Below are 13,636 nucleotides of genomic sequence, written 5' to 3'. Positions count from 1 at the left end.
TTCTGTTTGTTTTAAAAGTTTCCCAATCCTTTATCTACCCACTTAGTTTTACAATACTATATGCCTTCTCTTTTCCTTTTATGCTGTTTTTGATTTCCCTTGTCAACCATGGTTGCTTCATCCTCCCTTTAGAATGCTGCTTCATCTTTGGAATACATCTTCCCTGTGCCTTCTGAACTTCTCCTAGAAACACCAGCCATTGTGTTCTGCTGTCATCCCTGCTTGTGTTCCCTTCCGATTAACTTTCACCAGCTCCTCTCTCATGCCTCTGTAATTCCCTTTATTCCAATGTAATTCTGATACATCCTATTTCATACTGCAGGGTGAATTCTATCATATTATGATCACTGCCTCATCAAATCTGGGTCACTGCATTACACCCAATCCAGAATAGCTGATGTCTGAGTGGGCTCAACTACAAGGTGCTCTAGAAAACCATTTCACAGGTATTCTACTAATTCCCTCTCTTGGGATCCAGCACTAATCTGCCTGTATATTGAAATCCCCTATGATTATCACAACATTGCCCTTTTTACATGCCAATGTTCCTGTAAAAAACATTGAAAAGCAGAAAAGCAACATCAATCATCAAAGAACCTCATCACCCAGGCCCTGCCCTTTTCTCGCTGCTGCCATCAGATAGAAGGTACAGGAGCATCAGGACCTGCACCACCAGGTTCAAGAACAGTTACTACCCCTCAACTATCATGCTCTTGAACAAAAGGAGATAACAATGCTCATTTAAGGTCTCTGTTATCTTGTTATTTCATGCCTGTTATTTATTGCTATTTATTTATTATCTGCATTTTCATAGCTTGTTTACAGCTAGCAGTTCCTGATGTTTACAGTTTAGTTTACAGTTACTGTTCTATAGATTTACTAAGTATGTCTGCAGAAAAGGAATCTCAGGGTTGTATGTGGTGACATGTCCGTACTCTGATAATAAATTTTACTTTGCATTTTATATCTCCTGTTGTAATTTGTAGCTCACATCCTGGCTACTATTTGGAAGCCTGTAAAAAAAGACTCCTGTAAGGGCCTTTTCACCCTTGCAGTTTCTTAACTCTACTAACAAGGTGTCTACATCTTCCAATCCTACAGCAAGTCTCCTCTTTCTAAGGATTTGATTTCAATTTTACCAACAGAGTCACCCATCCCCTCTGCCTACTTGCCTGTCCCTTCAATGCATGTGTATCCTTGGATATTAAGCTCCGAACTGTAATTTTCTTTCAGGTATGACTCAGATGCCCACAACATCATACCTGCCAATCTGTAACTGTGCTACAAGTTTATTTACCTTATTCCATATATTGTGTGCATTTAAATATAACACCTTCAGTCCTGTATTCATTATCCTTTTTGATTTTGGCTCTGGGTTACACTTTAACTTATCGCACTGACTGCAATGATGCACTATCATTTGCCTGTCCTTGCTCAATCTCATTACACACTGTATCTAGTTGTATACCAAATGCCCCATCCTCAGCATGATCATTTCAATTTCCACCCCCCCCCCGCCTAATTAGTTTAAACCCTCCCCAAATATTCGAGCTAACTTGTCCACAAGGATATTGGTCCGACTTGGTTTCAGGTGTAACCAGTCCTTTCTGTACGGGTCATACCTTCCCCAGAAGAGATCCCAATGATCCAGAAATCTGAAACCCTTCCCCTGCACCAATTCTTCAACCATGTATTCATTTGCCAAATTCTCCTCTTATCCTCACTGGTGTGCAGCACAGGCAGCAAACTGATTACTATCCTGAAGGTCCTGCTTTTTTACTTTCTGCCTAACTCCCTATATTTTCTCTTCAGGACCTTCTCCCTTTCCCTGCCTATGTTGTTGGTACCAATATAGATATATAGAAACATAGAAAATAGGTACAGGAGTAGGCCGCTCGGCCCCTAGAGCCTGTACCACCATTCAGTATGATCATGGCTGATCATCCAACTCAGAACCCTGTACCTGCTTTCTCTCCATACCTCCTGATCCCTTTGCCACAACGGCCATATCTAACTCCCTCTTAAATATAGCCAATGAACTGGCCTCAACTGTTTTCTGTGGCAGAGAATTCCACAGATTCACCACTCTCTGTGTGAAGAAGTTTCTCCTCATCTTGGTCCTAAAAGGCTTCCCATTTATCCTTAAACTGTGACCCCTTGTTCTGGACTTCCCCAACATCGGGAACAATCTTCCTGCATCTAGCCTGTCCAATCCATTTAGAATTTTATACATTTCATTAAGATCCCCCCCTCAGTCTTCTAAATTCCAGTGAGTATAAGCCCAGTTGATCCAGTCTTTCTTCATATGAAAGTCCTGCCATCCCAGGAACCAATCTGGTGAACCTTCTCTGTACTCCTTCTATGGCAAGAATGTCTTTCCTCAGATTAGGGGACCAAAACTGCACACAATATTCCAGGTGTGGTCTCACTAAGGCCTTGTACAACTGCAGTAGAACCTCCCTGCTCCTGTACTCAAATCCTCTTGCTGTTAGTGCCAACATACTATTCACCTTTTTCACCCCCTGCTGTACCTGCATGCCCACTTTGAATGACTGGTGTACAATGACACCCAGGTCTCGTGGCATCTCCCCTTTTCCTAATCGGCCACCGTTCAGATAATAATTTCTTTTCCTGTTCTTGCCACCAAAGTGGATAATCTCACATTTATCCACATTAAATTGCACCTGCCATGAATTTGCCCACTCACCTAACCTATCCAAGTCACCCTGCACCCTCTTAGCATCCTCCTCACAGCTAACACCGCCGCCCAGCTTCATGTCATCCGCAAACTTGGAGATGCTGCATTTAATTCCCTCATCTAAATCATTAATATATGTTGTAAACAATTGGGATCCCAGCACTGATCCTTGTGGTACCCCACTAGTCACTGCCTGCCATTCTGAAAAGGTCCCATTTATTCCCACTCTTTGCTTCCTGTCTGCCAACCAATTCTCTATCCACATCAATACCATACCCCCAATACCGTGTGCATTAAGTTTGCACACTAGTCTCCTGTGTGGGACCTTGTCAAAAGCCTTTTGAAAATCCAAATATACCACATCCACTGGTTCTCCCCTATCCACTCTACTAGTTACAGCCTCAAAAAATTCTATAAGATTTGTCAGATATGATTTTCCTTTCACAAATCCATGCTGACTTTGTCTGATGATTTCACCACAATATATACCACAACTTCCAGCTGTGCACCCTCCCCATTAGAATGGGAGGCAACACATCATCCAGGCATCTCTTTCACCCCCAAAGAATATGCTGCCAGCTCCTCTCACTATGGAATCCCCTATCACTAATGCACTCCTCATCTCCCCACAGGGATCAACTCAGTGCCAGAGACCTGCTTGCTGCCCTGGTAGGTTGCCCCCTCCTACAGTACCCAGAGCAGTTTATTTACTATGGAGGGGAACAGCCACAGGGCTACTCTGCACTAGCTGCCTATTCCCTTACCCTCTCCTGAAGGTCACCCAACTACCTGCCTTCTGCAACTTAGGGGCAACTACCTCCCTGTAGCTCCTATTACCTCTGAAGGTCATCAAGCTGCAGCTCCATTTGACAGTGAAGTGTCTCGTCTTGCATCAAATCAAATCAGCATTGACTGTTCTGGGCAGCCCACAAGTGTCGCCATGCTTCCAATGCCAACATAGCAAGGGCAGCACAGTAACATGGCGGTTAGCGCAATTTCTTTATGGCACCAGCAATCACTGATCGGGGTTTGATTCCCGCCACTGTCTGTAAGGAGTGTGTTTGTTCTCCCAGTGACCGTGTGGGTTTCCTCCAGTTGCTCCGGTTTCCTCCCACAGTCCAAAGTTGTATAGATTAGGTGAAGGCTAGTGAGTTGCTGGCATGCTATTTTGGGACTGCCCCCAGCACATCCTCAAACTGTGATGATCATTGATGATCATTGTGTTTCAATGTTTTGATGTTCTTATGACAAATAAATAAAACAAGTGGAATTCAAATTAGGTCAAGAGCGTGGAAACATATTTGAGCAACACAAACAAGGTGACGGAGTCTCGATAAATACAGGAGAATCAACAGTGTAGAAGGACAGCAGATCTTGGAGATCATGGTCACAAGTGTGATGGGCCAGGGAGGTAAGATAGTTACAATTGCACACAACATGGAACATAACAGAAGGGGGCTGAACACCAGTTGCAACATTACCTTGAAGGATGGTGCCTTGTGCAGTATACATCGCCAGATGATGACAGTGTGAAATTCTCACAAATATAAAAGTGACTTTTGCCAAACAGCAGAACACTTTCCATTAGCAAATGGTCCTCAGCAACAATGAGGGAGAACTTCAGGTCAATCTGTGAAAGAATGCCATGTTAACGTGGGACAAACTTAGAAACAGACTTGCTCCTGTCCACAACTCTAAAGGGTCAACAAATATGGAGATGGAAAAGGGAGGAAATGATCATCTGTCATGAACTCTGCAATCAAATATGATCCAGTTTGTGGGATCAATGGATTCAAGCTAGACCTGGTATCCAGGGCCTCTGGAATCAAACATAGTCAATGGTCGCATCACTGGCATCTGGCTGAGGAGAGGATTTAGGATCTTCAGAATCACACAGAATCCAGAATTCAAGGGCCTTGGAATCAGCAAAGCCCAGAACTTTGGATGAATGGAATCATGCACAAACTCCGGCATGGATGGTCCCAAGCCCAGCTAGGAAAGGAGGAGGGTTGGGCATGGGGGCTAGCAACCCCATCCCATAAAAACCCAGAATTACAGAAACACTGACAGAAGTTCCAACGATCTCATCCTTGGAAGAGGAAGGATACACCACAAAGACAAGCTACACCTGCAAAACCACAAACATGAGAAAATCTGCAAATTCAAAGCAACACACGTAAAATGCTGGGGGAACTCAGTAGGTCAGGCAGCATCTGTGGAAATGAGAAGACAGTTGAGATTTCGGGCTGAGACCTTTCATCAGGGCTTCTGGTGACGGGTCTCGGCCCAAAACGCTAGCTGTTTTCTCTTTTCCATTAACGCTACCTGACCTGCTGATTTCTGCCAGCATTTTGTGTGTGTTACATTGGGAAACCTTGAAAGACCAGCACAGGACAGAGGACTCTGATGAGTCTATGGCTCTATGTCAGAGCCTATGTCCCAGGGGTAAAGGTTTAAGAAGAAGAAGATGGAATCAGACACAATCCAGCATTCAGAGCCACTGTGCATTGGATCAGTGAAATCAGAAAAGGCTCAGAATTCAGGGTCACTGAAATCAAACAGCTGATTATTTGGGAGCACTGGAATCACAACAGTATTACTAAAACCAGGATCACTAAAATCGGCTGCAGAACTGGCCACTTACCTCAAAATGGAGATTAACTGACCCTTGTGCATTAGAGGAATCAATAGATATGGTGAGAAATGGTGGTGTGGTAAGAGATCAGCCATGTTCTTGTTGATTCCAAGCTCAAAGGGCATATTGCCAACCTCTACCCCTATTTCGTATATTCTCAAAATAAACCCCACTTCCTGGAACCAACTTTGTTCCTTGAAAGAAACTATGCTCTCCAAAACTAGAGCAGCACACATAAAGTGCTGGAGGAAGTCAGCAAATCAGGCAGCATCAATGGAAATAAATAAACAGTCAACATTTCAAGCCAAGACCCTTCATCAGGACTGGAAAGGAAGGGGGTAGGGAAGTCAACAGAATAAAAAGGTGGGGGGAGAGGAAGAAGACAAGCGAGAAGGGGATGGATGAAGCCAGGTGGGTAGGAAAGATAAAGGGCTGGAGAAGAGTCTGATAGGAGAGGGGATAGGACCATGGGAGAAAGGGAAGAAGGAGCACTGGGGGGGGGGGGGAGGTGATAGGCAGGTGAGGAGAAGAGGTAAAAGGCCAGAGAGTGGAATGGAAGAAGAGGGAAGGGAGAGGTGAAAAATTTACTGAAAGGAGAAATCAATGTTCATGCCATCAGGTTGGAGACTACCTAGACGGAATATGAGGTGTTGCTCCTCCAACCTGAAACTCTCTTTCTGAAACTTATTCTCTAAAATTATCTCCCCACCTCAAAACCAACACCACTTCTGAAAATTAATCCTTCCTTGATATTAATCCCATTCCTCACAACTAAATCATCTCTTGTACTAATCCAAATCCCTAATACCCAACCTCTAACCCCTTGCTTCATACTAGGGCCCCCTTCCACAATACAGAGACTCCTTCCCCACAATTATACCACTCCCCAGTGGTAAAAACTAACCCTCTCTGAAAGTAACCTTCCCCATGATATTTACCCCAGATATGAAAACCCCTCTCAAGGGATGAAGTCCAAAATTCAATATTAGAGACAGATTGCTGTTCATCTGGGAGATACTGGCAATTGTACATTGTATATTGTGGGACAGGGAACTGGAGTTTCAACTTTGTTTTAATAGGTTTCAGTAAATTATGTTACAAAGAGGTCAACATTCACAGCAAAAGCACAAAGGATTCAGTAAATGAGAAAATCTGGAGGTGCTGGAAATTCAGGCAACACACACAAAATGCTGGAAGAACCCAGCAAGCCAGGCAGCGTCTATGGAAAAGAGTACAACTGATGTTTCAGGCCAAGTTCCTTCATCAGAGCTGGAAAAATAGAATAAGAAGTCAGAGCAAGAAGGTGGGGGGGAAGGGAGGAAGAAGTACAAGATGGTAGGTGATAGGTGAAACCGGGGAGGGAAGCTGCAGAAGGACAAGGGAGTCACCTAGGGAGTGATTCCCGCAGAAAGCAGAAAGTGGAGGGGAGGTGGGGAGAGATAAGCTTGGTGGTGGGATCCCATTGGAGATGGCAGATTTACAGAGAATTATGTGCTATAATGCTTTTATTTCATTAAGTTTTATCTATCTGCAAAACAGGCCATTCTGCCAACTGGTCTGTGCTGTTCATCTGTGCCCTCTTCTCTAACGATGACAACCCTTTGTTTCTGCCTTCCCCTCCTGAAGTGTGTGGAGTTAGGAGGGAACTCTCCAGAATAGAGGAGCTGGAGGCCGCAAGGCACTACACCTTCAAGCACCACACCCCCACTGCTAAATCCACACCAACATCTCTAGATCTTTCTGGGGGTGAAATCTTCTTTCAGCATGATGATTTCTACAATAGTTTTGCTTTTGTCTTGTTTATAGTTCAAGCCCTTGTGCTGGCAAAGTGTGATGAAAGCCACAAATGCCCTGGCAGCTGTGGGGGAGCAGTGGAGGAGTTTTTGAAATGACCTCCGGATGTAATCAGTATATTCTCCTCACAAAGCAACTTAAACTTAAAACCTTCATAAATCTCTGAAACATAAATAAACTATTCTGTGTTGAATCAATTTGGCTTAAGGAACAATCCTAATAATATGATGCATCAACTTCCAACAGTCGAAATTATATCCGTACCTTCTCTTTCTCAACGAGATTCTCGAGAATGGCTTGTCGCTCCACACACTGCTCAAAGAACTCCTCGGAGTGGACACTTTCAGCAAGAGCAGGGAAGAAGGTTAACTGCGTGCAATCAATGCCTTCTTCATCGATATTGATCTCCCCTGCTGGAATCAACATTAACACTGACTGCCATTTTCTGATAAATTCCATTAGACCGTCACATATATGAGTAGAATTAGGCCATTCAAAGTTCAAAGTAAATTTATTATCGAGCTACATATGTGTCTATATACTATTCAAAGATTCACTCTCTTGCAGGCTGTCACAGTAGAAGAAAGAAATACAATAGAAATAATTAAAAAAGACTGGCAACCAGTGTGTAAAAGAGGACAAACTGCAGAGGCAAAAATAACTAACAATCATAATAAATAAGTAATGAATGATATTGAGAACATGAGTTGTAGAGTCAGTCTGTAGCTTATGGAATCACTTCAGAGTTGAGGTGAGTGAACTTACCTCAACAGACTCGTGCGGGAGCCTGCATGGTTGAAGGGTAATAATTGTTCCTGAACCTGGTGGTGTGTGACCTAAGGCTCCTGTATCTCCTTCCTGATGGCAGCAGTGAGAAGAGAGCATGGAGTAGATGGTGGGGCTTTTTGATAATAAATGCTGCTTTTGATCCATTGAGTCTACTCCTTCATTCAATCAAGGGTGATTTTTTTTCAGCTCCATTCTCTCACCTTATATGACCCCACTGTTGTGGGCAGTATCAGCATACAGGAGGGAGATTTAATAACAACAACCTCTCACTCAGTGTCAATAAGACCAAGGAACTGATTGCAGACTTCAGCAGAGGGAAACCAGAGGTCAATGAGCCAGTAATCATCAGAGGATCAGAGGTAGAGAGGGTCAGTAACATTAAATTCCAGTGTATCATTATATCAGAAGAATTGTCCTGGACATATCATATTAATATAATTGCAAAGAAAGCACAACAGCACCTTTACTTCCTCAGGAGTCTGTGGAGGTATGGCATGTCTTTGAAAACCTTTGTAGACAAACATGGTAAACTTTTATAGATATGAGATGGAAAGTGTGCTGACTGGCTGCATTACGCCCTGGTACGGGAACACCAATGCCTTTGAGTGGAAAATCGTACAAAGAGTAGTGGATTTGGCCAAGTACATCACAGGTAAAACCCAGCAACCATTGAGCACTTCTACATGAAACAATGCTGTAGAAAATCAGAACCCATCATCAAAGATCCTCATCACCCAGGCCAGGCTCTTTTTTCACTGCTGCCATCAGGTAGAAGATACTGGAGCCTCAGGACTCACACCACCAGGTTCAGGAACAGTTACTACCCCTCAGGCATCAGGCTCTTGAACAAAAGTGGATAGCTACTGTGGTGAACTACATATACCTGTCTGGACACCCCCCCCCTCCCCCGCTGACTGCTCCTGTGGCTCCTTCCACAGACCCTTGTATAAAGGCGATTGGAGGCACTGCTCCTCCCTCAGTCTCCAGGATGTTGTGTGATGGTCTCTTGCTGCTGATAGTGCTCTCTCTTCCAGATAATTAAAGCCTATCTCTCGCCTCATGTCTCCGAGAGTTATTGATGGTGCATCAGCTACATTCATTTAAGGACTTATTTAAGGAGTTTGTTATATTGTTATTTCGCACTTTACTTATTGCTATTTATTTATATCTGCATTTTACAGTTTGTTTACATTTAACAGTTCCTGATGTTTACAGTTTACAGTTGCTGTTCTGTAGATTTACTAACAACACCTGCAGAAAAATAATTTCAGATTTGTATGTATGTACTCTGATAATAAATTTTACTTCAAACTTTTTGAACTTTGAACCTTCTTCCTATAACCCTTAAGCCCCTTACCAATCAAGAACCTATCAATCTCTGCCTTGAATGCACCGTGACTTAGCCCCCACGCTTTGATTGCTCAACCAGCATAGATAACTTCGTACACCTCAACACTGAACTGATTCCACACCCATTGAGTCACTTTCTTCCCAATATTATTTATTTATTGTTTTTTTTGTATTTGCAGTTTTGTCTTCATTTGCATATTGTTTGTTTGTCAGTCTTGCTTGTGTGTGTTTCATTGATTGTATTGTATCTCTTTGTTCTACCACGAATGCCCCCAAGAAAATGAATCTTAGGGTAGTACAGTATATGGTGAGATATTTGTGTTTTGATAATAAATTTCCTTTCAAATTTGACTTTGACTTTCGCCTCAGTTCTAAAGGGACATCCTCTTATTCTGAGTTTATGGCCTCAGATCCTAGCCTCTCCAAGTACAAAGTCAGTCGACTTTATTGTCAGATGCACAAGCACACGTGTGCACAGATGCAATGAAACACGTACCTGCAGCAGCATCACAGGCACCTTGGCATTTGTTAGTCTTTGTTAAAGTATAGTTTTTTGGTAAATTCTATTGTGTTTCTTTATGTCTTATAAATACCTGCTAGAAATGAATCTCAAGGCAGTATATGGTAACATATATGTACTTTCATGATGAATTTACTTTGAACTTTGAGGAGGTGGACATGGAAAAAGCAGAATTACTATCAGGAGTGATCAAACTGCATCTCACAAGTGGGATGTCCTAATCAGAGTCAGATTTATTTAATACAGTTGTTCATGCAGCAACTGTGCAGTGCAAAGACATAAATTGTAAAGAAATATATTTTTCAAAAAATGGAACAACAAATATTCATGATAACAACTTTTGTGGCTGGCTGTGGTGACTAGTGGTGCTCCACGGGGGTCTTTGATAGGACCACTTCTTTTTACATTATATGTCAATGACTTGGATGATGGAATTGATGGTTTTGTGGCCAGGTTTGCAGATGATACAAAGACAGGTGGAGAGACAGGTGCTTTGGAGGAAGAGAGAGGCTGCAGAAGGACTTAGACAGATTAGAAGAATGGGCAAAGCAGCAGGTGGAATACAGAGTTGGGAAGTGTATGGTCATGCACTTTGGTAGAAGAGATGAAAGGGTAGACTATTTTCTAAGTGGAAAGAAAATACAAAAATCTGAGGTGCAAAGGGACTTGGGAATTCTCACACAGGATTCCCTATAGGTTAATTTGCAGCTTGAGTTGATGGTGAGGATGGCAAATGCAATGTTAGCATTCTTTTCAAGAGGACTAAAATATAAAAGCAAGGATGTAATGTCGAGACTTATAAAGCACTGGTGAGGTCTCACTTGGAGTATGGTGAGCATTTTTGGGCCTTTTATCTAAGAAAGCATGTATTGACTTTGGAGAGGGCTCAAAGGAAGTTTATAAACATTATTCAACGATTGAAAGGCTCATCATATGAATGTCTCTGGGCCTCTACTCACTGGAATTCATAAGAATGAGGGAGGAATTTCATTGAAACCTTCAAAAGTTGCTAGGCCTTCATAGAGTGGATTTGGAAAGGATGTTTCCTATGGTGGGGAGTCGAAGACCACAGGACACAGCCTTAGAACAGAGGTCCACCTTTTAGAACAGAGATGAGTACAAATGAGTACAAATTTCTTTAGCCAGAGGATAGTGAATCTGTGGAATCTGTGGAAGATATTCGTATAGTTAAGGCAGAGGTTGGTAGATTATTGAATAGTCAGGGCATGAAGTGATATGGGGAGAAGGCAGCAGAATGAGGCTGAGAGAGAAAATGGATCAGCCATGATGAAATAGCAGAACAAACTCAATGGGCCAAATCACCTAATTCTGCTCCTGAACCTTATGGTCTTATAAGACTATAAGACACAAGGAGCAGAATTGGGCCATTCAGCCCATAAAGTTTGCTCTGCCATTCCATCATAGCTGATCCCGAATCCCACTCAACCTCATATACCTGCCTTCTCGTCATATCCTTTGATGCCCTGATCAATCAGGAAACTATCAACCTCCACCTTAAGTATACCCAAGAACTTGGCCTCCACAGCTTTCTGTAGCAGAGCATTCCATAGATTCACTATTCTCTGGCTAAAAAAAAATTCTTCCTTACTTCTGTACTAAAAGGTCACCCCTCAACTTTGAGGCTGTGCCCTCTAGTTCTAGATACACCCCACCATAGGAAACATCTTCTCCACATCCACCTTATCTAGTCCTTTCAACATTTGGTTGGTTTCAATGAGATCCCCCCTCCCCCACATTCTTCTAAATTCCAGTGAGTACAGGCCCAAAGCTGCCAAATGTTCTGCATATGTTAACCCATTCAATCCCAAAATCATCCTCATGAACCTCCTCTAGACTCTCACCAAGGATAACACATCCTTTCTGAGACATGGGGCTAAAATTGTTGACAATGTTCCAAGTGCAGCCTGACTAGTGTCTTATAAATCCTTAGCATTATCTCCATGTTTTTATATACTATTCTCCTTGAAAGGCATCCCAACATTGCATTTACCACAGATTCAACCTGTAAATTAATCTACTGAATGTCTTGCATGAGGACTCCCAAGTTCCTCTGCACCTCTGATGTTTGAACCTTCTCCCCATTTAGGTAACACTATTGTTCCTTTTATCAAAATACATTATCATACATTTCCCAACACTGCATTCCATCTGACACTTTTTTGCCCATTCTTCCAAATTGTCTAAGTCTTGCTGCAAGTGATTCTTGAAAGATCATGACTAATGCATCCATTATCTCTTCAGGGCTCTGGCATGTAGTCCATCTGGACCTGGTGACTTATCCACCTTAAGACCTTTCAGTTTGTCTTGCACGTTTTCCTTTGTAATATCAACGGCACTTCCTTGTCCCCAATTATTACCTCACCAGCATCATTTTTCAGTGGTATATCAACTCTCACCTCCCTTTTTATATAACTGGAAAAGCTTTTATTATCTGTTCTGTATCATTGGCTAGCTTTCCCTTGTATTTCATCTTTTCCCTTCTTATAGCTTTTTATTGGATTTTAAAAGCTTCACAATCATTCAACTTCCCATTCACTTTTGCTACCTATATGCCCTTTCCTTGGCTTTTATGCAGTCCTTAACTTCCTTTGTCTGCCACAGTTGCCTACCCGACATTTGAGAACATCTTCTTCTGCGGGACATATGTATCCTGCCCCTTGTGAACTATTTCCAGAAACTTCAGCCATCTCTACTCTGCCTTCATCCCTGCCAGTATCCTACAATCTACCTAGACAAGCTCCTCTCTCAGCCTCTGTAATTCCCTTTATTTTATTGTGACACTGAAACATGTAGCCTGTGATTCTCCCTCTCAAATTGCAGTATGAATTCAATCATATTATGATCACTGCCTCCTCAGGGTTCCTTTACATTAAGCTCCCTAATGAGATCTGGGTTATTACACAAAACCCATTCTAAGATGGTCTTTCCCAGAGTAGGCTCAAGCAGAAGCTGCTCTAAAAAGCCACCTCGTAGGAATTCAACAAGTTCCTCTCTTGTGATCTGACATCAACCTGATCCACAGACTTTGCCTGACACCAACCTGAACCTGCAAGGCTTATTGAGAAAGTAGGGAGGCATGAGATCTAAGGGGACATTGCTTTGTGGATCCAGAACTGGCTTGCCCACAGAAGGCAAAGAGTGGTTGTAGTTGGGTCATATTCTGCATGGAGGTCGGTGACCAGTGGAGTGCCTCAGGGATGTGCTCTGGGACCAAGATTTTTATAAATGACCTGGATTAGGAAGTGGAGGGATGGGTTAGTAAATTTGCTGGCGTGTTGTGGATAGTGTGGAGAGATGTCAGAGGTTATAGCGTGACATCAATAGGATGTAAAACTGGGCTGAGAATTGGCAGATGGAGTTCAACCCAGATAAGTGTGAGGTGGTTCATTTTGGTAGGTCAAATATGATGGCAGAATATAGCATTAATGGTAAGACTCTTGACAGTGTGGAGGATCAGAGGGATCTTGGGATCTGCATCCATAGAACACTCAAAGCTGCTGCGCAGGTTGACTGTGTGGTTAAGATGGCATACGGTGCATTGGTCATCAACCATGGGATTGAGTTCAAGAGCCGAGAGGTAATGTTACAGCTGTATAGAACCCTGGTCAGACCCCACTTGGAGTACTGTGTTCTGTTTTGGTCACCTCACTACAGGAAGGATGTGGAAACTATTGAAAGGGTGGAGAGGAGATTTACAAGGATGTTGCCTGGATTGGGGAGCATGCCTTATGAGAATAGGTTGAGTGAACTTGGCCTTTTCTCCTTGGAGTGATGGAGGATGATAGTTGACTTGACAGACGTATAAGATGATGAGAGCCTTTAGTCGTGT

At 42.7% G+C, this 13,636-nt stretch overlaps 2 protein-coding genes across 2 annotated transcripts in view; one reads left to right on the top strand and one right to left on the bottom strand.

The window, feature by feature from the left end:
• Positions 1 to 13,636, bottom strand: part of wdfy4 (WDFY family member 4) — a 306,893-nt gene that overhangs the window by 95,385 nt on the left and 197,872 nt on the right. The window contains exons 42-43 of the mRNA XM_059946114.1: positions 7,392 to 7,540; positions 4,180 to 4,328 (exon numbers count right to left, since the gene is read on the bottom strand). Coding sequence (XP_059802097.1) covers positions 4,180 to 4,328; positions 7,392 to 7,540 — 298 coding nt within the window. The remainder of the gene's footprint in view (positions 1 to 4,179; positions 4,329 to 7,391; positions 7,541 to 13,636) is intronic.
• Positions 1 to 13,636, top strand: part of lrrc18a (leucine rich repeat containing 18a) — a 70,970-nt gene that overhangs the window by 26,769 nt on the left and 30,565 nt on the right. The window lies entirely within an intron of this gene.

This window comes from Hypanus sabinus, chromosome 21 (genome assembly GCF_030144855.1).
Source record: "Hypanus sabinus isolate sHypSab1 chromosome 21, sHypSab1.hap1, whole genome shotgun sequence".
NCBI lineage: Eukaryota > Metazoa > Chordata > Chondrichthyes > Myliobatiformes > Dasyatidae > Hypanus > Hypanus sabinus.
The sequence above is the reverse complement of the archived record's forward strand: the minus strand, read 5'-3'. Positions and strand labels throughout refer to the sequence as shown.